This window comes from Heterostelium album (assembly GCF_000004825.1).
Source record: "Heterostelium album PN500 unplaced genomic scaffold PPL_scaffold14, whole genome shotgun sequence".
NCBI lineage: Eukaryota > Evosea > Eumycetozoa > Acytosteliales > Acytosteliaceae > Heterostelium > Heterostelium album.
This window is the reverse complement of record NW_008805076.1, coordinates 438,960-466,954: the sequence shown is the minus strand read 5'-3', so window position 1 is coordinate 466,954 and position 27,995 is coordinate 438,960. Positions and strand designations below refer to the sequence as shown.

The following is a 27,995-nucleotide window of genomic DNA, read 5'->3' as shown; positions in this document are numbered from 1 at the left end:
CATCAATCAAATATGTGTGTGTGGTGTGGTGTGATGTTTTTGTGTGTTAATTAATGAGATGAACGGAAATTAACCACACAATGAATTTACAGCTTTGATTTGAATCATGCAGCTCAAAATCACAATAATTATTATATGATTATGATTATTATCTATATCTTTTTTCAATTGTTGTCGTTGTAGTTAATTATATAATCTATTTCTGTGACTGTCTGTGTGTACCTAGTCTACTGAATCGAGGTGTCGATGTGTTGGGTGATGTAGGTGATGGCGATGGTGTTGTTGGTGATGTCGGTGATGGCGAAGCTGATACTATAGTTGGTATGTTTATTACAATTGTTTCGGTTGTTTTTGGCTTTGTTTGTTGTTGTTGATTTGTTTGTGGTGGTAGCGGTGTATTAATATTTTCGTCTTTGTGATTGTTTACGTCTGATGTTTGTTGTTCTTGTTTCGTTGGTTGTTCCATTGTATTTGTTGATACTGTTGGTAGTGAAGTAGTGGTCGTAGTAGCTGTTGTTGATTCCACCTGAGGTTTCTTTTCATTAGCCACAGTAGAGACTACTGTTTGATTTTCACTTGGCAACACTGTTGTTGTTGCAGGTGTTGTTACTGTTGTTGTTGTTGTTGTTGCTTGAGATGGTGATGGGTCTGTTGTTGAAATTTGTTTCTTTTCACTGGCACCCTCATTGCTTTGATTATTATTATTATTACTATTTTTATTATTGTTGTTTGTTGATTGCAATTGTTGTATTGGTTTTAGAGTTGTCGTAGGTGATGATTTGTTAATGGAAAGAGAGGACGAAGATGATTTAGAGGTAACAGTATTGCTGCTTTTCTGTAAATTGAGAGATGATGCAGCCTTTATCTTGGTGGAAGAATTGTTGCTGCCGTTGCTAGTAGACGCTGTTGTTGCTGTCGCAGTTGGTATGTTGTCACCACTTGAGGTAGGTACAGTAGATACTGGTTTCTTTTGAGCTGCTGTTGTTGCTGTAGTTGCTGTTGCTGTTGCTGTTGTAGTAGTAGTAGTTGTGTTTAGTGTTGTGGATATCGAAGTTGTTACAGGTGGAGTTGAGCTGGTGGTTGTTGTTGTTGTTGTTGTTGTTGTTGTTGTTGTTGCTGTTGCTGTAGCTGTGTTTGGTGTTGTTGTAGTAGTTGATTTGGCTGTCTCTGTTGCCACTGATTCTTTCTGTGACACTTGAGCAGATTGTTGTTGTTGTTGTTGTTGTTTTTTTGTTTTATTTTCACCATTTACATTATTATTATTATTATTACATTCTTTATTGTTATTATTATCATCTTCATTACTATTTAAAATTCTAAGACCAAGTAAACTTAGTGTTGTTAAAAAGTAGTCTAAGTGAAAGAAAAAGAGACGGAATGTTAGTAAGTTGCAGACTTATAAGATTACTTGCAGGTAATGTACTACTTACAATAAGTTATAACAGTATTATTTTGATATATAAGAAAACTTTCATAGGAAGGTAAAAGTATGTTGCTTTTCAATGTCTTTGTATATTTCCTATAGTCATCTTTGGTAATGTATCCTTTACAATCAGTGTCGATCGCTTTGAATAATCTTTCGAATGCTTGAATCTCTTTAACTGTGAATCTTTCACACTAGATTATAAAAGGATCGATCGATCATTAATTAGTAATCAAAGTAATAATAATATCAATAAAAACAATTCCGTATAGCGTAACATTACATACATCTATGAAATATTCCGATTCTTTATATGTAAAATCTCTGAAATTAGATAAGAATGTATTATTATTATTATTACTATTGACATTCATTGTTGTTTGTTTTTTGTTTTAGTTACATATAATAATCATATGTAAATGATTATATGAAAAAGAAAGATGATAGATATATAAACAAAATAAATATTATACAAATAAATAATAGATTTAAACAGTCATTGCAAAAAAAAAAAAAAAAAAAAAAATCGATTCAGTATTAGGAGAATGAAAAAGCCAAACCAGAAAGTGGTTTTTCTTCGCTTGAAAAAAATTCACCCATTATCGATCTTTTGTTATTTTTTACAAAAATCGATCTTATTTATGTTAATGAAATGATGACATGTCAAAGATATTTTTTATTTATTTATCTGATATAATTCTGATTAATATAGTGTTAAGTTCTTGAATAAAATCGGATGCGTGCTGATCTGAAATAGCATTAAGTTGCCATGTTACTGTGCATTGTAAGATATTATTGGTGGTGATTGTATTCACATTGAATACAGAACCTAATACGTTTGTACTCTGTGTAAACACTGCTGATTTCAACAAGATATTGTTGTTGCTGTTGTTAAATTGTACATTACCAAGATCACTTAATTCAAAACTAGTTATTCTTCCTTTTGGATGTGTATTCAATCGATTGTACCAAAAGTCATTCCAAGCACTTGGGAACTCACCGACGTGTTTGAGCATGTTGGTGGTCTTGATGTCGGTGATCATGTTGTTGGCTATCTCTTGCTTGTATTGTTTGCATTCACTCCAAAAGTTGGCTGGTTGAATTAGGTGTGAGTAGCTATAGTCTTTGGTGCGTTCGTAGCCACCTACAAAGTTGCCAACTTCATCGGATGGAACTGGAGGAGTACAGTGATTTCTACCGCTAAATGGTGTTGCCGATATCAACTGTAGTTGCTCGCCAAATACCTTGAGAGTGGCCAGCACTATTGCGACATAGATGGCGGCGTGTGGTGTAGTTTGATTGGCGCGACATGTTTGAAGGAGTGCAGGAAGTTGGTCGAATTCCAAATGAAGAACCTGAGTGTTGTGCATTTCTTTGACGGCTGCTTCCTCGCCATCCCAAAAGCGTGGAGTCGACCAGTATCTCTTGATGAATGATGGTACCAGGAAGTGTTTAAATACAACTGGCAGTAGATCCAATACCGTTGGATGATGTGCAGTTCTCATGTCAAAAGGAGGTTGTACAACTAATTTTTCATTTGATAAATCAACTGTAGAGATATGCTTTACAATATCTGATATATTATTACTATTTCTATTCATTTCATCTAGTAGTTGTTTCATAAGAATAGTTGTACTGATTCCGTCGGAAATAACATGATGTACCACCCAAATTACGTTGAAATGACCAGGCTGATCTTTTGTAGTTGTAAAGATTCTTAGTCTCCATAATGGCAATGAACTATCGTAGATATCAAAATCTTTGCCAATCTCTTGTTGAATCGGTTCCGTCAAAGTGTCATAGGATGTCTGGTCGAATGTAACCAACTTATTCAAATCCAACTCTTGAATCTGTAGAAATTTGGGTGTGTTTGTATTGATATCTACAACAGATAATGATAGTTGTGGAATCTTCTTGCACAACTCTGAAATTGAAGGAAAAACAATGGATCTTAAATATTCATCGACCGAACCCTTTAATCTATCTAGATCTACAATTTTTAAAAGTCCAGTCAAGCACAAAGTTCCATAAACATTTGTAGTTTGTTTGGAAATTTGATATTTCTCCATCAAACCCAATGATCTACTAATAATATTTTTATCCATTATTATTTAAATAAAAATTAAAAAATAAATATTAAAAATTATTTAGTAATATTACAAAATAAAATAATTAATGTAAAATGATTAAAAGTCCCTTTGCACCACTGAGTCCTTAGACCAAACGAAACATTAAGATTTTTTCCAAAAAAAAAAAAAAAAAGTTTTTTATTTTATTTTAATTTTTTTAGTTTTATTTTTTTGACCACTTTTAGATCTTTTCTAAATGGTTCTAATGAAAAATATAGTGCACTTTACAATTTAGCGACATTCAATTCACCCTTACCAATTCCAATGATAATGTTTCTCAAATGCTTACGGAATCTATCGATTTCGTCGACGGTGAAATCACCATTCTGATAGGTAAGAGATCCAGTGAAGTTACCATCAATCACAGTGCAATTGTAGATGATTGCCGATGAACTGATGAATGCAGATTGGAAGGTAGAGATGGTTTCAACTCTCCAGTGTTTCTTTGGTAGGTCTGGGAAACGACCGAGATCAGCATAGATAAAACTGCAGGCTCTTCCCATTGGCATATTCTTGATTCTGTCTTGCCAGTGCTTGGTGTAGGCATCAGGGAACTGACCTAATCCCTCGAGGTAGTTGAGGTTTTTCATGCCTTGTGGATAGTCATTCTTGATGCTGTGCATATACTCCTTGCAATACTGCCAGAAGTTGGCACGCAACTCTGCTGGTGTAGCGTGGACATCACGAACCACCGAGCTGATGAACATTCCAAGATCGGTTAGTGGCACCTTTGGCTTGCAGTAGCTACGAGCGTTGAATGGTGTCGACGATCGAACACCCATTCTCTCACCATTGCCAAACACCTCCATAACGGCAAGGATAAAGGTAGTATAGATAAAGGAGTGTGGTGTAACTCCCATCTCCTTACTCTTTTTCAAGACCAAGCTATAGTCTGACTTGTCGACCAACACCTGTTTGATTCTGGTGTCGAATTTCTCCAATCTTGCGGGTCTGACACCAAGCCAGATGGAATCAGTCTTTTTAAGGAAGCTTGGCAAGTTTGCCTTGAGCTTATCTTGTATGCTGCTGGTTGGAGCAACTGGCTCATCAGTGAGTTTATATGGATTGACATTCTCCACTAGTTGTGTTGGTTCGTAGACTTCCTTTGGTGTGATCAATCTCGATGCAGGAATATTTGGTAGCTTCTCATAGTCACAGGTAGCTCCGGTGGACAATACTTCTATATACAAGCTAAGCGAGCCAACTCCATCGGCCAACAAGTGGTTGAACACCAAAAATATCATAAATTCATCGGGATACTTGTCACACTTGCAAACACGCCAATACCACTGGGGACTATCGGAATCCAGATCGAATTCATAGTTGATTTGTTCTTGAATCAATTTGTATCTGGCTTCTTCGTCTCTGTAATCGACACCATTCGTAACTTTAACGACCGTGTCAATGCTGAATGGAGGAATCTTTACAAACAATGGATTGTTGGTGTTATAATCAACGACTTTGTAGACCAACTGTGGAAACTTGTCAACCAAATTCTTGAAAGCGTGATAAAGAATTTTCTTTAAATATTCATCTTGAATTGGAACATGTTGTGGGGGAACTTTGATAATGGAATTACAAGACATTGAACCAAAAACATCGGCAAGTTGTTTCGATAGCTGGTACTTTTCCGAGAGACCAAGTGGACGGAAAACATCCAAGTATTTCTTTGTGGTATCCTTTGAAAGATCACCTTTTTCAATTCCATTTCCACCACCACCTCCAATCATACTGTGATTTTGAAATTCAATATCTTTTGTTTTATTCATTTTTGTTTTTAATTACAATAAAATAATACTAATAATAAATCTAAGAAAATAGCTATAAATAAACCAAAAAAAAAAAGAAAAAGAAAAGATATAATAATGAATAAAAAAGATGAAGGTGTTTAAAATAAATATCTCATTCAAATTTGTTATTTGTAAACCCAATCATTAGAATTGTAAACCACTAGTAAATAGTTGAATGACCATTGAAACGATATTAGATAATATTTCTGATAGTATAAGGGTGTTGGAGCAAGATAGATTATAAAATCATGGTAAATATTCGTCAATTTATCTACCCCGTTCCCTGCAAATTCAGATATATGTCATTGAACAGCTAATATATATAGTGGGTTTTTATTTGATTGTTTTTACTACAAAAAATAATAAATTTATTTCCACACACCCCTATCACTTCAATGTGTGTAAAATGATAAAACAATTAAATAATTTAAATAAATAAATATATATAAAATAAAAATATAAATATCTGCTAATCATTCTTTTTAAATAAAGAAATTAAATAATAAAAAAAAAAAAGAATAATAAATCTGTCTTTAAAAAAATGAAAAAATAGATTGTTTTTAAAAATCTGTGATTCATTTTAACCAAATAAATGGATAGCATTGTTGATACATCATCAATATCGAAATTGAAGTAAATTCCGATTCCAATTACACTATTAACTTCCTTTGTATGTTCATTTTGTTGAACTATTTAAAAAATGTTCACCAGGAAGAAGACATACACAAAAAATTAGAAAGATATTTTTATTTGTTTTTTTTTTCACAGTTGAAAAAAAATAAATACAAAAAAAGTAATTTTTTGCGATTGCCATTCTTGATCTTGAAAGGATCTCCTCTGATAAGCATTTTTTTTTTTTTTGTTGAATGACATTCAAAGAGTGTCGATCCCCCAACAAGCGAACATTGTTAGAAATCGGAATGAAAAAAAAATTGTAGAAAAAAAATTGATCAGATTTGATAGGTATTGGGGTGTATGGTATTCTATTTTAGTTTCAAGTTTTGCATAAAAAAAACTAATCAAATTTGAATAGTTTTTTTTCATTCCGTACCATGGCCTAATGAAAAAACCACTCCAATTGCCGATTCCTAACCCACGCACTCTGATTAATATCTAACTTTTTTTTAAAATAAAAAATAGTATTCTTTTTTTTAAAACAAAATAATTATACAAAACTAAAATAAATATCAAAATAATTTTATAAAATTTTTAAATTTACTAAGAATAAAATAAATAAAATAGATTATATTTATTTATAGATAGACAGATATTTTTATTTATTTGTATAATATTTTTTTTGTATAGAAAAAAAAAATGGTTGTACAAAAACAATCATTTTTTGTATTATTTGTATTGTTTTCATTGGCAATTGCTGTTCCAACTCAATGGACTACCAATAACCATTATTACGATGTTGTTACTATCAGTGCCACCTCAAACTCTGATATGTTAACAAAGATTGCCGCACTTCCTACCACCGGTGTATTGGCTGGTTACACTCCAACTTGGGGTTCCTTCCAAACCGTTGAGGAATACAATTTCGTTAAAACAAAACTCATGACTGGAACCACCGGATATATATCGGTCGGTGTAGGTAGAGGACCATCCAACTATTTATGGTCATACATCAGTGGACCAGAGAAAGGTCTCCTCAGTTACGATTCTTTCCACGACATCTGCCCAGGTTATTGCAACTATGAGTTCTCACAGCCAGAACCACAAGACGAATCGAATGTAGCCATCTATTTGGCAACCAACAAATTCCATAGTGTTTCAATTACTACTACCACTTCTGTATTTATAGAATACGTTCCAACCAATGAACCAGCCATTGAACCAGCCAGCACTGCAGGTTCTCTAGTCATTGTTAACATGAACAACTATTTCTCCAATTTGGCCAAGATTCAATTCACCATTACCCCTCCAGGTGCCACCGCTCCAATCACTTTATCTTTTACTACAGTCAATTCCAGCACTGCCATGGTAAACGTACCAGCAGGTTCTGGAATTTCTACTTTTGTCATTACAGATACCATTAAAACCTATACCAATACTAATTACAAATATAAAAGTAAGATATAAATAACTCTACCTTTTTTTATAAACAAATACTAATCAATTTCTTTTTTATTAAGATCCATTTGGTTCAGTAGTTTATCAACCAACTTCCGGTAATCTTCTTACCATTACTGGTGAGAATTTTGGTAATTCTGTTTTAGCTTTATCAGTTAGCCTTAGTACTTCAAATGATATTTGCACTAATATAAAAATATTGCAACCTCACACCGCTATTTCATGCACCATGCCATTTGTGCCATCTTCAAGCAAAAAACTCCTTCCACTTACTCTCCAAGTAAATAATCAACAAACCACTTCCGTCATTGTTGGTATTTGTAAGTAAAAACCATTTAGGTTTATAATTAATATTCCCATATTAACAAAATTCTTTCTATAATTTTTCAGATGATAATGATAATGTTAGAGTTGTAAGATTAAATCCTTCCCCAGCTTCTTACTATCAATATTATTTATTGTCCGAAGAAATTACTAGAACTATCGATGGATATGTAAGATACTTTGGTCAACCGGGATCTCAAAAGCAATTGGATCTCCTTAAAAATACTCAAGTATTTTCAGGTACTGGACTCCAATCTAGATTCAGTGTTGCCATTGTAAGTTCCAAATTACTCAGCTATTGGGGTCCCCTTTCAGACTCTGTTGTAGTAGCTGGTAATGGTGTTTGTGATCTCTCCAAAGGATTGTATTGTCCAAGTGGAAGTCTTGGGGTTTCAGCTGCAAAATATGTATACTATGACTTTAGTTCATCATATCAAACTGCCACCGGTTTTGAAGTACTCTACGGAATGTGGATTAACTACGGTGTCGATCCAACAATCTCTGATATTTCTCCAAAATTATTGAACACCTCTGGAGGATCTTTCAATTTGAACATGCCATCGGGTGCTGGTTTCCAATATTCTAATCGTCAACTGGCCATTAACAATGTAAATGTGACCGCCTCGTTTGCTTTGTACAACTTTACAACTCTTACCGTTACTGCTCCAGCTGGTACTGGTATTGCCAAGGATTCGAATCTCTACATTGATAAATTCAAATTAAGTAATTTCAAAGTTGGATATTATCCCCCCTACATTTCCTCCGTTACCAACAAACCATCGACCAATGGAGATACAATTATTATCAATGGTGTCAATCTAGGAAACAATGCCAATGTTGTGACAGTTACCGTTGGAGGTAATCCATGCAACAATGTCGCTATTTCTACCGCACACTTTGCAATTTCATGTAAAATTGATGCAGGTGTTGGAACTGGTTTGCAAGTTTATGTCTATGTTGATTCTCAAAAATCAAATCTCTTGACCTTGGATTATGCTCCACCAACCATTTCCAACATTGTCCAAACTGGAAATCAATTGACCGTTATGGGAACTAATTTCGGTGTCATGGCATCAAACATTAAGGTTAACACTCCAGTCAATATTGACGTCAATGCTAATCCAACAGCGGGTATCTCTCAAAATGTGACAATCAATTTACCTTTCGACACCAGAAATGGTTTATTCTACGTAACTGTTGGTGGTCAGAAATCATCGGGATACCAATTCAACTTGATCCCCTCCATTACCTCTGTTGGTCCATTAGCTTCCTCCCTAGGTGGAACTCAAATGGTTATTCTTGGATCATTCCTTCAATCTACGAGACAAGACAACTCCAATGCAAATGTAACTGTTGTTTTCGGTAGTGGTGAGTGTACAGGTGCCTATTCTCAGGCTTCCACTGTCATCACACTTTATTGTGCGGCTCCAAAAGGTACCGGAAAGAATCTTACTGCTCAAGTATACATTGACAATGTTGCTTCCAATGTTCTCACCCAATTCTCCTATTTGCCACCAAAGATTTCAACCTTTATGCAAGTTGGTACCGTTGCTACTATTGCTGGTGACAATTTCGGTGAAGATTTCCACGTAGCCAGTATTTCTTTCAACAACAAACCAGCCGTTCCTGCAACTTCAATGCATCTAACCAGAGATTCTATCATTGTCCCAATTCCTTTGGACTCACAAAACGGTCAAATAGTTGCATTTATCAACGGTCAACAATCTGACCCATTCAACTTCCAATTATATCCAGATATTCTTACTGCCTCTTTAATTCCAACTGTTGGTGGTGAAATGGTATTCACTGGTAATTTCTTCAACCCCACAAACTTTTCTGGAAGTCCACTTACTCTAAAAGTTACTGTTGAGAATAATCTATGTACCAATCCAACCATCAACCAAACAGGAACCATTGTTTGTCAAGCTCCAGCTGGAACTGGTGCAAATGTTACTGCCGAAATTACAATCGATGGATTTATGGATGACTTCCAGGTTAGCTACATCGCTCCATCTATTGGTGAAGTACAAGTTTCCACAACCAACATTACTATCCCGGGTACCAACTTTGGTCCAGATTTATCTGTAATTACCGTTCATTTACAAACAGCCAATGGTGATCAATCTATTGCTGCCAACACCTTGTCCAATGGTGTCAATCAAATTGTAACCATCAATAATATTCCAGATGATACTCTTAATGGAAACTTATTCATTACAGTTGATTATCAAAATTCCAATAGCCAACCATACACTTTAATTCCAACTGTTGTAAGCTCAACCACTTCACCAACTGCAGGAGGACAAATTAGAATTTCTGGAACCCATTTAACAGCTGAAAGAGCTGATGGATCGGATACTGAAGTTTCAGTATCAGTAGGTGGAAAACCATGTTCAAATCCAGTTGTTGACCAATTCGACACAATTCTATGTGAGGTACCCGCAGGTACTGGAGTAAACAATGATCTTTCAGTTACCATTGATAATTCTCAATCAAACATTATTCCATTTGCTTACGTTGCTCCAACCATTGCTTCATGGTCACAAAACGGTGTCTCTGTTACTATAAACGGTGCTAACCTTGGTTCCAATCCATCAGTATCAGGTATCAACTTGGGAATGACACACTCACCAGTTACTTCTGCTAATGATGTTTCAGTTGTTGCACCATTACCAACATTTGCTCAGAGTGGAAAGATTTCAGTTTCAATTGATTCTCAAACATCAAATGAACTTGACATTGTTTTATCACCAATTCTTGAATCAATTACTTCAACATCTACAGCTGGTGGTTCCATTACTATCCAAGGTAGTTATTTGAATTCCCAACGTCAAAACAAAACAGGTACCAGTGTAGCTGTTCAATTTTTGGGATCGATTAATGAGGAATGTACCGCTCCATATTTCTTGGATCACGATCTCATGTACACCTACCTTGTATGCCAAGCTCCAGCAGGATCTGGAAAGAATATTGAAGTAAAGGTTACTATCGATGGAATGTCTGATACAATTGGTTTTAGTTATGGTGCACCAACCCTTATTAATGTAACTGTTAGTAACAAGAATTTTGTCACTTTGAACGGTACCAACTTTGGAAATGACAACACTTTGGTCAAAGTTGCTTTGAACTCCCAAAACATCGATACTTTCACTTTGGTATCATCCAATATTATCACATTCCAAGCTCCATCCAGTTCTGTCAATGGTTTAGTTATTGTAACTGTCGATGAAAGATCAACCAATGGTCAATATGCCTCTTTCTATCCAATCATTTCAACTGTTACTCAATCAGCAACCCAAGGATCAGAGATTATTATTACCGGTACTTTCTTGAATCAATTCTCTACTGGTGGAAGACCAACCAACACTATCATCTCTGTTGACTCTGTAAATTGTACAGGAATTAAATGGACAGCTAGTAACAATCAACAAGTTGTTTGTACCGCTCCTGCTGGAACTGGAGTTGGTCATCATGTCACTGTTTCCATCGAATCACTTTCAAGTAACACTATCTTTTTAGATTACCTTCCACCTGCAATTTCCTCGATCTCCCAAAACATTGATGATATCTCAATCTCTGGTACCAACTTTGGAACTTCAGTTTCCAAGGTTTCCATTTCCGCCGGTTACACAGTCAAGAGTGTCATTGATAATTTAATTGTTGCAACCCTCAACTCTAATTCCAAGAATGGACAAATTGCAGTTACAGTTGACACTCAAATTTCCAACACATCATTGTTACAAATCCAACCAATCCTTACAAATGTCAACTCTGTTTCTCCATATGGTGGATCTGTTACAATCAGTGGTAGATATTTGAATACCAAGAACTCAGATAACCAAGAAACTACAATCTCTATTACTATTGGAGGTCTTAACTGTCAATTTACCAATGCTCCAGTTGACGGATCATCTTTTGCCTGTACCTTGGGTCAACAATCAATGAGCAGTGCCAACGTCAATGTCACAATTGACGGAAAGTCTGGTTCCTACCAATACAGCTCTCTCTCTCCAGTTGTCCTTTCTTCATCTCAATTATTCTACCAAGTAGGTGGTGTAATTACAGTTGGAGGAACCTACTTTATCGAACCATTAACTGTACAAGTTGAAGGTGTAGCCTGTTCAAACCCAACTCTTATCAGCTCAACTTCATTGACTTGCAACTACAACTCTTCTGTTGCTCAACCAAACAATACATTACTCACTGTCCAAGTTCAATCCGGATCACTCCAAGCTAGTGCAGATATATTCAGTTACCTTCAAGATACTTGTGAGGATGGTTGTGGAGATGGACAATGTATCAATGGATTCTGTCAATGTAATGAAGGAGTTGCAGGTAGTAACTGTGATGTTGAATATGATCAGCGTGTTGTTCCAAAGGTTGATGCCAAGAGTGCGCAATTCATTTCCAATATTACCTTCAATGCAATCCTTGCGGGTGCCAAAGAAGTTGATGCTTCTGGTGCAACAATTCACCTTTGGAATTTCAATGATACCGCCATGACCTGGAATGTTATCAACACTACTGAAAATGATCAATACATTAGAACTGTCAACCAAGGTTCATTCTCCGCTCCAAACCCAATCATTGTTGAAGTTGAAACCACCACCTGGAAACAAGAAACAATTGCACCATTCGTTGGTCAAGATCTTGTATTCCCACTCAACTCTTTCTCACACAAAGTCAGAATTTCCAATGTCACTTTTGCCAATCCACAAAACTCTTTGGTAGTAATCTACAAGGCAACCTATCCTTCTCTTATTGTCGACGATTGTGAAGAATCACAAGCCGAAGTTGAGAGCCTACAAAACTCACTTACCAAGACACTCAAATCACTAACTATTGACACTCCATTTGGTGCTTTAGTTGCTTCATTCTCTAACCGTTTGATTAGAGATCACATTCACTACATTTTGGATATCCAAACTGTTCAAGATAACACCACATTCCCAGACTCTGAAGGAGAAAGCAGTGTATCGATTGCACTCAACATCCCCAATTTTACAGATCATATTATTTATGATCCAATTTTCGTTTCCTATTCCAAGACCGATGCAGTCCACAGAAACTGCAACTCATCCAAGAAGAACAGAAACTGGGTAATCCCTGTTGCTGTTGTTTTATCTATTGTTGGTGCCGCCTTACTTGCAGGATTGGGATACTTTATCTATAAACGTAAAAAAAATGCCTCAATGAAGAGAATGGTACAAATGGATTTACATTAAAAAAAAACAAGAATTATATAATTTAAAATTAAATAAAAAAATTATGTCAAAACAGAAAGAATCATTTATGAAATGAAATTGACAAAGAAATATATTTTTTTGTAATAAAATCTTGAAAAATCAAAGAAATAGAGTATAATTTATAAATATATTTTATTTCGATTTAAAAGTTGATTTTTTAACTATTTATATCCATTTGAACCATTTTCTTTTTCATTTCAATATTTTGTTTTCTCTTTCTGTGGGCCATGTAACCTCCAGCTCCAATTGCAATAGCACCAAGCATGGAACCAACTACGATGACTGGAATGAGCCATTTGTTTGATTTTGAACCACCACCATTGTCGGTGTTGCAAATATTAGAGTCAGTGGTAATCTTGGAATATGATACAAAGATGGGATCGATTGCAACTGATGTTTCAAATGATGGAATATTGAGGGAAACCAAAATGGTATTGTTTCCTACTGGAATCTCTGTTGTTGTTTGGTTCGATGATTGAATTGCCATAAGATTTCCAATGGAATCTCTGTTGACACGATTGGAGAATGTTCCGGTTAGAACAGCGTATGGAGTGTCCAATGTAAATGAACTCATTTGGTTGGTGAGGAGATTATAGTAGATTCCAGTGTTGGCTGTCACATTCTTGCATTCAAAGATATCGGAAATGTAGGAAACTTTGTATACCAATTGAAGTGAATTCATTTGTGAGGCAAATGGCCAACTATTGATAACTATTGAATGTTTAACAGAATTGGAGGGACTTGGCAAAACTTGTCCGACAAAGTGAGAGAGAGAATTCTGCAACCATTGAGTGGTTGTCAACTGCAAACTGATATTCTCACTACTGTTTCCAATGTAGATGCTCTCCATCTTTTGAGGATTTTGGTTAGAATTACCTAGAGTCCAGTTGAGTGTATCCATTCCAACAAATTTGACTGATTCCATTGCCGATGTGACCTCACGGATACCAGCAATTTCAACAGTGAATGAAATATTCGATGCTTTGAATGTTGAGGTGTATGAGCTAAGAGTTGGTAGAACTTGGGCATCGTATTTGATATCACACAAAGATCCCGAGAATCCGCTATTACATTGACAGAATCCAGAATAACATAGACCATTGTTTGAACAATTCTTCTCGCAATCCTCAATGTAGTATGAGAATACAGAGTTGAATCCATTGAGCAATCCAGATTGAATGGTTATATTTGCTTGTTCATTTAGAGCTAATACTTGTGTGGAGTTGAATTTACAAACAACAGTAGTTGGTGAAACTAAATCTGGAGAAGAACAAGTGTCATTTCCAATGTAGACAACGAGAGGGTTGATAAATTCCTGACCGGTAATAGTAACATTTCCTGGAATCATGTAGAACAATTGGCTTGAAGAAGTGATAGATGGTGATACAGATGTGTAAATTCCAGTACCATTCTTGGATCCGATGGAAACCAATACTTGAGCATTCAAAAGAGATGACTCTCCAATTGTGCAAAGGAATTGCTTGCCAACAACAATAGTCTTATTCAATGAACATGGAAGTCCACCAATGCTGATGGTTACAGTATTTTCATTTCCATTGGAATCTTTTTCATTGAGGTAGCTACCAGTAATTGTAACAGCTCCACCATATGGAGATGTAGATGTTGTTGAAGTGATGAGCGGGGCAATCTCAAGGAGGAATGGGTTGGAAATCTGGCCGTCTACAGTAATGGTAAATTGGTTGTTAAGAGCATCGGTTGGTAGAGTAACAACTACTTGAGTATGATTGACAGATTGAATTTGATAATTATTGGAAATGGAAACCTTTGGTTGATAGTTTCCGAAATTCTCACCGTCGATAGTTAGAGTGTTACCATCTTGAGTGATCGATTGAATTGCAGGTGGATAATATTTGAATGGCAAAGAGTTGGCTGGGAGACCTTCGATTGTAATACCAATATTGTGGGCAATACCAGTGCCTGGTGGAGCCAAACAAGTTACCTGAGAGCTACTATTCAACCAGACGAGGTCTGTACAATTTTGATTATCAACGAGAATTTCAACAAGATTTGGATATCCACCGTAGGAGAATTGATTCAAATAGGAACCGGTCAACACTACCAAACTACCTTGGGTTTCGGACATAGATACACCGCTGAGGATTGGATAGAGGTTGGCTTGGATACCGTTTGAGGTTCTAGACTGTACACTGACAGTAACCATACCATTGACTGCATCAGTTGGAGCAATGAATTGCAAGTGAGTGTCGTCGGTTAATGTGAATTGTTCAATTACCTCGCCTGACAATGTAACTTGTACACTCGATGCATCATTTCCGAAATTGGTACCAGTTACAACAACTAAATTACTCTTACTAACTTTGACTGAAGTCAAAGTTGGTGCACCATAACTGAAAGGAATGGTATCTGACTTTCCATCGATAGTTACTCTCACTGGAATATTGAAACCTGATCCAGCTGGAGCTTGACAAGTCAAGGCTGTGTATGTGTTATCAACAAAAATAGACTGTGGATTGGTACATGAAGATGGTGGAGAAGTGAGGAAGTCGACAGTGAGGTTGGTGCTGCTGACATTTTGTCTGTAGAAATTCAAGAAATATCCAACGATTGTGATTTCACCACCAGAGGTACCAGTAGATGAGATCGATTGAAGCACTGGCTTAATGTTGATATCCAGCAAATTGGAATCTTGACCATCTACAGTAACTTTGAATTGACCACTTCTTGATTGTGTTGGTATTGGTCCCATCAAAACATTTTGGTTGACCGATGAAATTGGACCGGATGCACTGTCAAATGTAATAGAGGTAATTACTGTATTCATACCAAAGTTTTGTCCACTCACTTTAATGGAGAGATCCTCTTGCTCAAAAGATGAAATGGAGGGTGCCATATATGCCAATAGGATTGTATTGGATGGTGAATTATCGATTGAAACTACCAATGAATTCTTTATACCGGTACCGTAGGAAACATTGCAAACCATCGATTCGAACGATTGGACTTCTGGGTACATACAAACAAAACCATTGACTTGAACTGATAAGGTTGTATTGGTACCATCGGATCTGTAGGAAGTTAAATGTGAACCTGTGATTGTGATTTGACCACCCATTGTTGGTGGATTGCTGGCAGAGCTGATAATTGGGACAAGAGTATATGGCAATTGGTTCGATGATTGTCTATTTACGATAACTGAAATTGGACCGTTGATCGCATTCTCTGGGATGGAATTGGAAATAATCGATTGTACAGAGTTGTTGGTGTAAACGGAATCGGATAAAATGATTACCGAACCATTATCAGCTGTGTAGACAACTTGGATAAGTGAACTATCCGATCCAAATTGGGTTCCACTGATTGTGAATGAATTTGGTGAGTTGGAAACAGTTACGATTTGTGGTGGAAGATAACTGACGAGGAAATCGGCGACGGCACCTTGAATGGAAACTTCAACTGTGAGATTAGCACCGGTACCAGCTGGAGCATTACATTTCAATTGGAAATTGGGTGTTGTGATCACGGGATTGGTACATGGTTGACCATCGAATGTGACACTGAGTGAAAGTGGATTACTTTTGTAGTCGGTTGGATTGAAATAGTAACCTGTGAGTACAATGTTACCACCTGCAGTTGGAACATCAGAAACACCTGTGATCATTGGAGCAATGGCGATATTGAAACTATCAGATGTCTGTCCGTTGACTGTCACTGTGATGATACCGTTGGTGGTGTCGTATGGAATTGATGCAACAACTGAATTTCTGAGGAGATTGATAGAGGTTGCTGGAACTGTGTTGACACCATTGTAGGTTACTGAAACAACTGAGAAATCCTCACCGAAATTCTGGCCGGCAATGGTAGCAACGGTTCCAACTTGAGTGAATGCTGTAACTACTGGAGGAAGGTAAGAGAAAGAGTTGAGAATGTTTGATGGTTTATCGTCGATGGTGACTTGGACTGGTAGATTCTTTCCAGTTCCTTTTGGTGAGTTACATTGTACCATGGTATTGGTCGAATTCGAAGAGAAGTAAGGTGAACCACATTCTTTTCCTCCCAGTTGAATGGTTGCATTTACAGCAGAGTTATCTTGGCGATTGGCATTCAAGAATTGTCCGGTAATAACAACCACATCACCTCCAACTGAATTTACAACATTTGGTGAAATTCCAGTGATGATTGGAACGTAATTCCATGGGTATCCAACTGAAGTTTGACCAGCAACAGTGATAGTGATTAAACCATTTTTAACAATGATTGGAAGAGTAACAACAACAGTGTAAGTAGATCCCAAAATACCACCTAGAGATACTGTTGTTGGAGATGGAAGATTCACAGAAATCGCACTTTGTGTTGATCCAAAATTGGTACCAGAAACTGAGAGTTGAACACCGTTTTGAGTGATAGAGGTAATGGCTGGTGCTGCATAGACCACTGAGTATGTGTTGGTTTGAACTTGTCCATCGACGTTGACAGTAATTGAATGGGTTCCAACACCAGCTGGAATTGTACAGGTGATTTGGTTGTGTGGAATGCTAATCGAGGTGACTGGACAATTGATATTGGTATCGATGGTGACAGTAACAACAGCTTTGTTATTACCGAAATTGACACCGTTAATCACTAGCGCATCTCCAAGAGTAGATGGATTACTTGTTGAACTAATCCATGGTGCATAGTAACCAAAGCCTGGACCAGCTAAATTGTAAGCCGACTCGAAACCAAACACTGATGATTTTGGTCCACCTGTTCCAGCTGGAACATTTACTTGGATGACACTCTTATCGAAGAATGGTTGCAGATTGGCTTGTGGAATCGATACTCCATTGATGAGAAGAGTACGTTTGGTGAAAGCGAAACCAACACCACCGGCAAAAGTAACATTATAGAAACCACCGGATGTATTGAAATACTTGTTACCGCTGTCCGACATCTTTGGTGTGATACCAAACATAATGATATTACCGTGTTGTCCGTCGTCGTTGGCATTGTTTTGACCGTAGATGGAATCACGATATTGGAAGTAAGAGGTTGTCTCTGGTCCAACACCACCTGCGAATCCATTTGGACAGGCGACCAACTTGGTGGCATCACACTTTTTGAGAGCATTGATTACGGGTGTTCCATCGAATGGACCACCGAAATTCTTCATATTACAAGAGTTGGAAGTACCAACGATCGAGACGTGGAAGTCATAACCGACCGAAGCAAATGGGAAAACAAGAGTGCTCATTGAGATTTGGTCTGGAGAACTTGGAATTCCACCATAGTTTGTATATCCTTGTATGGCATATCCAGGTGTACCTTGAATGAACCAAGTACCTTGATCATAACTATTTTGACTTGGATTGAAAGCAATTGCTCTCATATTATATTTATCATCTATTTTTTGGAAATAAAAAGAAAATAATTAATAATTGTTTTAAAACAGTTTGAGAAATGTTTGATAACTTACAGATTGGAAAAGATAGAGAATAAAATGGATTGGATGAACCAATTTGAATGGAAAGAGGGAAGATGGTTGTACTGGTGGTTGGTGTGAATGGAAGATTACATGACAATTGTGTATGTGGTGTAATTAGTACTGGTGAAGTACATGAAACCGATGAAAAACCAAGTTTAATATTGATATCACTTGCAACACTTCCAAAACTTTGACCAGTAATAGTAATTTGTGTACCAGTAATCAATGAAGGATAAACCAATTCAATTGCTGGTGCTATTAAATTGTTTAAAGAAAAGAAAAAAGTTTAATAAACAAATAAATTTTCTTTAACTATTATATATATAATGCTTTTTTCTATACTTACTTAAATATTTATAAATTGGGTTGGAAAATGTACATGCAGCACTACCATCGGTAATTGCAAAACTACTGATATTTCCACCGGGTGGAATTTTGAATTGAACAGTGTTGGTTGTGGTGGTGAGTACTGTGAGTTGAGTGGCTTGTCCGCCCGATGGTGTAAATGTAATATTGGTTTTGGCTGTATTACATCCATTGGTGGTGACAGTTACTGTTGCACCGCTAGTTGGCACAGGTGGTATAAATGGTTCGTTGGCAGGTCCCCATTCAATAAGGAAATAGAGAGTGCCGGCATCCGAGTATAAACCGTTTAAGAATGCCTTTGCTGTAGGATCATAGTAGATGTTGTTGGCTTGGAGATTGTCGGGCTCTCCAAATGCCCAGTTACAATACAACAAACACTTCAAACTGATTGTATCGTAGTGGATTTGTCCTGTTTCTGGACCGGCCAGAATTTTCCAGGCGTTCATTGTGTCGCCACGCACCGATGAAACGTAGAATGTGTTTGATGTGGCTGCCGGTATTTTAGAAAGAATGAATGCCAACTCTTCGGCAGTGTTGATATTTCCGACATATGCGACGTATCCAGCTGGAATACCTGCTGGTTTTTGTGAAGCTGCCCAAGTCAAGGCGTCGGTGAATTGTGAGGGACGACTGCTTGGCTTTAGAACATCGTAAAAATGACCATTAGTTGGCCATTGTACTGCAGCTTCCAAACAGTTGCATATAATAGATAACAATAGTAATTTAATTACTATTGATTTCATATTATTTTATTTGTTTACTACTGTGATTTGTTTATTAACTTTATTATTATTATTATTATTACTAAAAAAAAAAATTGTATCTCCAAACGTAAATAATTTTTAAAATTAAATATTTAATCTATATATTCCGATATTTATGAGAAAAACAAGATTGATTGATTATAATACAAATAAAATAAAGAGATATAAATAAATAAATAAATATGTGAAAATGCAAGTTAAAAGTTTTAGGAAATTAGTTGGTTGTTGATTGAAAAACAAAAAGGTTAACTAAAGAAAACGGAACATTATTAGGCGTTAGGAGACAGGACCAAAGTGGTAGTGTGGTTGATCAATTAACTTCATTGTTAAAAAACACAATAAATTATTTAAATAAAAATCTTGAAAAACATCAAATCTTTGATTGTAAAAAAAAAAAAAAAAAACTGTTCAACAAAAAAAAAAAAGAAAGAGATAGACATCCGTAAAAAATGAGTGGAGGCATTGTGTCTTTGCTCCGTAGATATTCAATATCTAAAAAAAAAAATGGAGCCAGTCAAAATACCACCATCAAATCTAAACAAAAAAAAAAAAGTGTCAAAAAAGTTTTGATCAAAAGTGAAAAAAAAACACTCATCTAGAATCTCTAAAAAGAGGGGTGGTGGAGCACCTTTTCTTTTTTCAGTTTTTTTTTGTTTTTTTTTAATTAAAAATAGAAATCTTGATTCCTGTGATCAAATATGTAAGAAACCAGATAATTGTTTGGTTGGGCTTCGGCATTTGAAACTTTTTTTTCTCCTCCTTATTTTTTTTTATTGCCGAACTTTACCCATATATGAATATTATTTTTTGAACAAAGAACATTATTTTAGTTAAATTCAGATAGATATTAAATTTCAAGACATTGAAATTTCAACCACTCTCTCTATCAAATTTCATATGTAATCAAAAACTTGCAAACATAACATGTGGATGCTTATTAAAGAACACCAACTTCACACACCTTCACCAACTTCCACAGATTTCCCCACAAAACATCAAAATCTATGAATTATCTAAATTAACCATTAAATTAAAATTAATGATATCAACATATATTACTATATTTTAACATCACCGCCAAGTGATGTTGTCACTTGCCTTGTGGTTTTGTGTGTGGATTTTTATTTAAACTTTCTGTTTAGCTATTTGATGATTTTCGATTTCAGTCTATTTAGAAAAGTAGAAGAAGTTATCTTGTAATCGTTGAGATACTTTTCAATGTCTGGTCTGTCGAATGACTTGGCAAATGTTATGAGGTTGTCCTTATCGAGGTTGCTCATCTTTGTCAGTTCATGATCCTTTTTTTGTTTTTGTTTTGATCGCTTGCTTCCGACTGTCTCCAGAATGAATGCAAGCATGTTGAAATCGCCGTTGACTATCGAGTAGCGGAGTGCTTGCATCGAGCAGCGACATTTATACTCTTTGTACAGCCACGCTACCACACTGACATCACCGGCAATCACCAATTCATCGGCTATCTTGATGCTGTTCTCTGCCAGCTCGGAAGCGGGAAGCTGGTGAATCATGTGTTTGGTGACTTCGGCGTCGGTACACTTTCGGAGTAGCTCAAAGAACGATGGCTGTGTAGTGGGCACCGAGAAATCAATTTGTTTCGCCAGTTTGTAGGAGAATACGTTGTAGTAGTGGTGAGCACTGAGGAACTTGTTGTCCTGGAAGTGACCGACCAACGATCCGCGACCACAATGAATCTTGGAGACCTGCTCGAAAATCAGATTGGAAAGCAGACGATTGTTAAAGACCAATCGAAACATTGACATCTGGAGATTGGTGTGTTGTGGAATCGCCGGTAGCTCGGTGGAGCGTGCCAGCGGGCGTCGCGCCCTGTTGATATTGATCGATGCAGACGGTGCAGTATAGTTTTGAAAGTCACTGTAGTAGACAATGTTGGCAAGAATCTTTTCGAAAAGACGCTTCTGGTGTGGGTTGAATCGATTGGTTTCATAGTAGTGAATGGCATCGATGCTGTCGGACAAGGCAGTCGCTTCTTGGTATGTAACTTTACGCTCTTCCAAAAGATCGGACTTGGTTCCTACCACGACAATCATACAATTCGGTGACGCAAATCTGCATATCTCATTATACCAATTACGAACATTCTCAAACGATAACCGATCACACAAATCAAAAATAATAAAAGCTGCAGTCGATCGATTTAAAGATGTAAAAGATCTATTATTCCACCTATCATTCCCGATTTTACAATCCTTTTATGTTTAAAAGGAAAAGGACATTATCAAATAAATAAAAAAATCAAAATAAAGAATAAAGAAAAGAAAGAATAAAAGAGTAGAAAAGAAAAGAAGAAAGTAGAAAAAAAGAAAAGAAAAAGTTGGATAAAAGAGAGAAAAGAAAAAAAAAAAAAAAAAAAAGATAAGTAGAGAAAGAAAAAAAAAGAAAAACAAAGACCAAGTTCACACTTTAAATGTCAGTAAAAGAATATTGTTTGTATCAATAATGTTTAAAGGTGTAATTGAATGATTGTTTATCATGATTAAATCATTGTTACAGCACTCTCTTGTTTTACCAGTTCTAAATAGAATTGATTAAAGTCTGAATCTAAGATGTGTGGCAAACGAACAAAGACCGATGGATTCTCTGTGCTTGGCTTAAAATCATCTGCTCCATCGACTATAGTCTTCAAATAACTAAGACGACCCACATTGTTATCACCAACCAAAGTTATTTTAACTTTTCTTAAAATTTGTGTAACAGGTTCCATTGTTTTTTTCTTTTTTTTTTTTAATAAATAAATAAATAAACTTAAACTAAACTAAACTAAATAAATGTAAACTATTCTATTTAATTTTTAAACACTTTTAAACAAAAATATTATAATAATATAGTAATAATAATAATAAGATTTTTGTTTATTTAAACTAACTTAGCTAACTTAACTAACTAACTAATAAATAAATGATAAATAATAAAATAATAATAATATTTTAATGAATAGTAATTGTAATATTAATAATTGATATATATCTATAATTTCTATTAAAAATCATCGTTTCTATAAAATGAAATAATAATAAATAAACTAAATTTACACAAAAAAAAAGAAATACTTAGATATATATAAACATATAATAATTACGATTATTATTATTCTTTATTATTTATGTTTATTAGTGAGAGAGATTTATAAATAAACAAACAGTTTTTGTTTAACATGATGTTTGAAGAATCGACACAACACTGAGAGCACTCGAAATATTTTGTGGTTTACACAATTCTAACACAATTTTGTCTACCAGGTTTTTATGAATTTTCAGACCACCACATGCCTAATCTACAATAGATAATTCAATGGTTTTATTGTGCTATATGCCATGACCATGTTGTTCAATTTGAGGCGAATTTAGGAATGGAGGCAAAATAAAAAGATAATATTATTTGTCAATTTCAATCAATCTTTGTAGTACTTTTTATTGCATTTAATTTTTACTTTTATTTTCTTTAACTATTTAAAAAAAATAAAAAAAAAACTATTTTTTAAAAGTAAAAAAATAAATAAATAATAAACATATAATAATTTTTGAGGTTCATAAAGAAAATGAAACAAACAAACAAATAAAAAATAAATTTATAACTACCAAAGCAGCTTCTGTTCTGTTTTTTTTTTTGCTTTACCAGTTGAACTTCATAACGTTACATTTTTTTTCATGGTTGATAAAAAAAAAATTCAAATTTTTGTTTCTGTTTTTTTTTTTTTTTTTTTATATTGTTTTTATCATTATTAAAAAAAAAAAACAAGATAATAAAATAATTATTTAATGATCAAAAATCTAATATATAATTCGATCAAGACCTAAAAATAAAATAAAATATATTTCATCATAAATATATTAATTAATTGTACATTTTTCTGTTTTATATTTTTCTATTTTATTTATATAATTAATATATATACAGCAAAAAAATAAATAAATAACAAATTTATAAAGATAATAATATAGTTAGTTAAATACATAGATAGAAAAAGAAGTTGATTAAGATAGAGATAGAGATAGAGCAAAACAGAGTAGAGTAGAGTAGTAGAGTAGATAGAAAAACAAACAATGTCTTCTTCAAACTATTTTGATGAAGATAATGGATTGGCTAATGATGTAGCTAGTGGCGATGAATATGAATACAATGACGATGAGACATTTGGTGATACCGGTCCTCTAAGTATGTAAACTAATAATAATCAAAAGAAAACAAAAATATTTATGGCAAATTAAAAAAAAAAAAAAACAAAAAAAAAACAACAACAATTTAGATGATGAGTGGGAGAATCAACACACTATGTTGGCAGGTGAACACGAGAATTTCGCAGAGTCCAATCGATTGAGAGATGGTATTGTAAGAAAAGATTTGTATGGCGAGGGTAATGGCGATGGTGAAGGCGATGCAGATGACTTTGAAGATATCGATGACATCGGTGGAAGTATCGATACTACTGCTGGTGCTGCTTTCTTTGATTTCGGAAATACCAACAATGGAAATGGAAGTTATAATAATAATAACAACAACAACAATAATAATAATAACAATATGAATAAAAAGAAAACAATAACTTCTCAATCTACTTCACATTATAAGTCGACAAGCACTACCACTTCAACTACTAGTACCACTAGTAGCACGTCTTCACGTACCGTCGGAATGTTCAGTTCACTCTCACTCTATGATAACGATGATAACACATCACAAAACAATAGAAATCAAGTAAGTAGTAATATAGTAGTAAATTAATTTATACTTGAAAAAAAAAAAAAAAAGGAATTGCGGTATTAATTAATATGTGATTTTTCTAAAGGTTGACGACGATCAATTGGAATCAATGTTTAAGATTGCAATGGGCGATAGTTATAAACCACCAACTCGTAATGTAAATCAACAAATACCATCACCACAACATCAACATCATCATCAACAACAACAACAACAAGTAAATTATATACAACCACAACATCAGCAGCAACAACAGCAGCATCAACAAGAAGTACATCATCATCAACAACAACAACAGTATCATTATCAACAGAATTTACAACAGCAACAACAAATATCACAGCAGCAACAACCTGTTGTTGACCCATTAAAGAAATTGTTTATGGCAGCTGGACAAGCACAGACTCAAACCGTTCAAAGTTTGGATGGCCTGAAAGGTGCAGTTTCAGTATCTGATATCGAGGCAAAATTGGAATCACAATCATCTCCACCAACAGCAGCGACAGCAGTACCAGTACCAACATCAAGCGAAGAAAATAAACAATATAATCAACAACAACAACAACAACAACATCCAAATAACTATCAACAACAACAACAACAAAGAGATAATTCATCATATAACAATAATAGAAATAACAATAATAGGAATAATAACTATGGACCAAGAACACTTACTTTGGGTGATATGATTCCAGGTAACAAGGAGTATCAACAACAGCAACACACACTCAGAGAGCAAGCCAGAGATGCCAACTGGCAAATGCACTCTAACACCGCTGGTGGTGGTGTTCCATCTCCAACTCAACAAACAATCACACCACAGATGCTGCAACAACAACAACATAAATACCATCACTACACAAAATCACCAAACGGTAAACAACAAAAGCAATCGCCACTCGATAAGAAATACATGAGCGCCGAAGAAATCCAAACGATCCATCGTCTTCAAGCATATCAACTCCACTATACCAATCCATACATTGAAGATTATTACTATCAAAGATTAAAATTAAGTAAGTTTGAAAAAGAAAAATGTTTACTCAGTATTGTAACTGAATTCAGTTAACTAACAATGACAATCAATTATAAAGAAACAACTGCAGCTCCACCCATTCATTCACATACTCCAATTTGCGATTCGCTTCCAAAGTCTTTGATGAATCCAAAGAAGCCTTCGACCAGTGTTGATCCACTCTCTGGTGCTCTAGGACGTATACCATCTCACTCGATTCGTGCTCCACGTCCCATTCTACAGATCCTTCTCGATAAGGATGAGTATGACAAGACTGTCCAGTCGTCGGACCAGACCATCAAGTTGGCCATCGAGTCGTCGTACAACCATCTCTTGGACCTCGAAGATATCGACATTCTCATGAGCAGTCCACAGGCCGCCGAGTCCAGCCAACTCGCCGAGTTCCAAAACAAGCGTGAACAAGTCGCTCAGGAGCTGTTCAAGTCGCTCCACCTCGACCCATTCCCCTGCTTCAAGATGGAGTCGCCCGTCCTCCCACAACAAATTCCCGACCAGAAATGGCCATCGGTTTGTCCCGAAGATCTCCTGTTTGTTTCACTCTGGGTCATTGGCAAGGGTAGAAAACTGCTCTCACGTGCATTCGGTGCACTCACCCCACAGCAGACCGTGTCCGCACTGTTTGGCGTCTGCAGAAATCTCCCGTTGCTGCTACTGCTCCACTTGCCAGAGGGCTCGGAGAATGCTACCAACGCCATCTACGGCATCGTTGCGCGATGGGTCATGGAAGTGCCGATGCCATTCTTCATACTGGCATTCCACTTCCTCATAAACTTTAATCAGGCACAGTTCATTGAGAAGCTCTTCCAGTCGCACAACGGGTTGGCAATCGTCGAGAAGTTCCTCACTCGTGGCTACTTCATCCAGGATCCGGCATTCTTGATGCACAACCAGATCTCTGTCGACCAGGTCACCGTCATGCAATTCCGTGAAGTCTTTAACCGCTTCTTTATGCGTCTGTCCGGTCACTTTGGCAATATATTCTCGCCCGTCCCCAAGGGTCCAAACCAACCAACACTTGCTGACCTCGCCAATGTACATGCACTCATATTGCATCACTCGAACGATGCTCAAAGAAATTCATTCAACATGGAATTGAGCGGAAAGTTTGGTATTTTTTAAATAATATAAATAATCAATGAAATCGATTTAATATTAATTAAACAACAATCATTTCATTAAACAACAAACAACATCGCAAACATCAACAAACCAACCATTAACAAGCCAATAATATAATAATAATAACAAACAAAACAACAATCAATCAATCAATCAATCAATTTACACGCAATATCTGTACTATTTTAATCTCTACATATATATATATATAAACATTAATTATTTATACAGTATACAATATCACTTTTTTTTTATCATCTTAATAGTTTTTAATAGATTGACACAAAACATTTGTAAAAATTAAGCATGTTATTAATAATTAAAAAATATAATAAAATATCAAATCATTGATTGTTTTTAATAAAATTAGATAGAAAGAAAGTATACTATATTATTATTTAAAAGAACATATAATCAAACTACTATAGTCAGTTCATTTATAACAAATATTTAAATTTTTATAAAATTAATATTAATTTTCAATTTCATTCACACCACATACAAAAAAAAAAAAAGTTTATTACACATTTCCTTTTCAGGAAATTGAAGATAAGAATTGACAATGAGACAAATTTTCTTTATAAATTTAATATTATTATGTCATCTTGTTTTAAAACATTCCATTTGCTAATATTTGATACTTCTAGATTAAATAATTTAAATTTAATATCTTTTTGTTATATTTCATAAAAAAATTAACAAATTGTAAAGTAATAATATAATATATATACAAATAATATTAATAGTAGTATTCTATAGAATTTATTCATATATTCATTAAAAGGTATGTTATTATTATCTATCTATTTATTTAGTTTATAAAAATAAAATAGTTAAATATGTATTAATGATTTGTTAATATATAAATATCTCTAGATGGACTTGAATAATAATAATAATAATGTAGATTCAGGAGATTCATCATTTGAAGTTGATTTCAAATCGCCAAACAAAACAAACTCACCACCAAAAAATCTTGAACATCTCATGCAACCACGAAAAGACAATGCTGGTTTTGAACAGAAGAAATTCGATCGTGCCATCCGACAACATGAGACTCTGATGAAGGAGAAGAGTGAGAAGTGCTCACAGGACTATCAGCACTCCAAAGACACCGTTTTGAAGGCCAGAGAGAAACTAGATGCCCAGTTGGAAGAGAAGAAAAAAGAGATCTCAGACGACTTGGCCAAGTCGGAGCTGATTCATGACCAAGAGATCAACACCATTAAAGAAAAAGGAGAGCACGATTACGAACACGCCAGAGAAGTGTATCATCGTGTGAAATCAGGTAAAGCTAACCACTAGTTGTTTATAGTGTTAGCCTTCCATATTTTTACAACCACCACCACCACCAGCACCTACTAGATTATTTCGATTGTGTAACAATTGGACATTACAAGATTCTTTGAATCATCCATGAAAAAGAAACAACAAAAACAACAACAATGCCACAATCAAAATAAGCAAAATAAAAAGAAAAATTATATCTAAAAAAATTTTAAACCAAAACAGATACCCATCTAAATATATAATTTAACCACA

At 35.1% G+C, this 27,995-nt stretch overlaps 6 protein-coding genes across 6 annotated transcripts; 2 read left to right on the top strand and 4 right to left on the bottom strand.

Moving 5' to 3' along the window:
• Positions 1–196: 196 nt before the first annotated feature.
• PPL_10541 (cryptopsoridial mucin) lies at positions 197–1,797 on the bottom strand (the record flags this gene model as incomplete). The annotated part of the gene is made up of 3 exons (XM_020581312.1): positions 197–1,353; positions 1,431–1,617; positions 1,711–1,797. The coding sequence occupies 3 exons, from the start codon at positions 1,795–1,797 to the stop codon at positions 197–199; spliced, it is 1,431 nt and encodes a 476-aa protein (XP_020428099.1).
• A 306-nt stretch (positions 1,798–2,103) lies between these two features.
• PPL_10540 (uncharacterized protein) lies at positions 2,104–5,321 on the bottom strand (the record flags this gene model as incomplete). The annotated part of the gene is made up of 2 exons (XM_020581311.1): positions 2,104–3,413; positions 3,809–5,321. The coding sequence occupies 2 exons, from the start codon at positions 5,319–5,321 to the stop codon at positions 2,104–2,106; spliced, it is 2,823 nt and encodes a 940-aa protein (XP_020428098.1).
• A 1,335-nt stretch (positions 5,322–6,656) lies between these two features.
• Positions 6,657–12,964, top strand: PPL_10539 (uncharacterized protein; the record flags this gene model as incomplete). Its single annotated transcript, XM_020581310.1, has 3 exons — positions 6,657–7,413; positions 7,478–7,735; positions 7,806–12,964. The coding sequence occupies 3 exons, from the start codon at positions 6,657–6,659 to the stop codon at positions 12,962–12,964; spliced, it is 6,174 nt and encodes a 2,057-aa protein (XP_020428097.1).
• Positions 12,965–13,142: 178 nt separating this feature from the next.
• On the bottom strand, positions 13,143–19,537 carry tgrC2 (IPT/TIG domain-containing protein; the record flags this gene model as incomplete). Its single annotated transcript, XM_020581309.1, has 3 exons — positions 13,143–18,346; positions 18,420–18,683; positions 18,775–19,537. 3 exons carry the CDS (start codon positions 19,535–19,537, stop codon positions 13,143–13,145), a joined length of 6,231 nt encoding a protein of 2,076 aa, XP_020428096.1.
• A 2,533-nt stretch (positions 19,538–22,070) lies between these two features.
• On the bottom strand, positions 22,071–22,298 carry PPL_10537 (uncharacterized protein; the record flags this gene model as incomplete). The annotated part of the gene is made up of 1 exon (XM_020581308.1): positions 22,071–22,298. The coding sequence occupies one exon, from the start codon at positions 22,296–22,298 to the stop codon at positions 22,071–22,073; it is 228 nt and encodes a 75-aa protein (XP_020428095.1).
• A 1,339-nt stretch (positions 22,299–23,637) lies between these two features.
• Positions 23,638–27,873, top strand: PPL_10536 (uncharacterized protein; the record flags this gene model as incomplete). Its single annotated transcript, XM_020581307.1, has 6 exons — positions 23,638–23,749; positions 23,841–24,289; positions 24,381–25,314; positions 25,393–25,841; positions 27,330–27,719; positions 27,775–27,873. 6 exons carry the CDS (start codon positions 23,638–23,640, stop codon positions 27,871–27,873), a joined length of 2,433 nt encoding a protein of 810 aa, XP_020428094.1.
• Between the last annotated feature and the right edge of the window lie 122 nt (positions 27,874–27,995).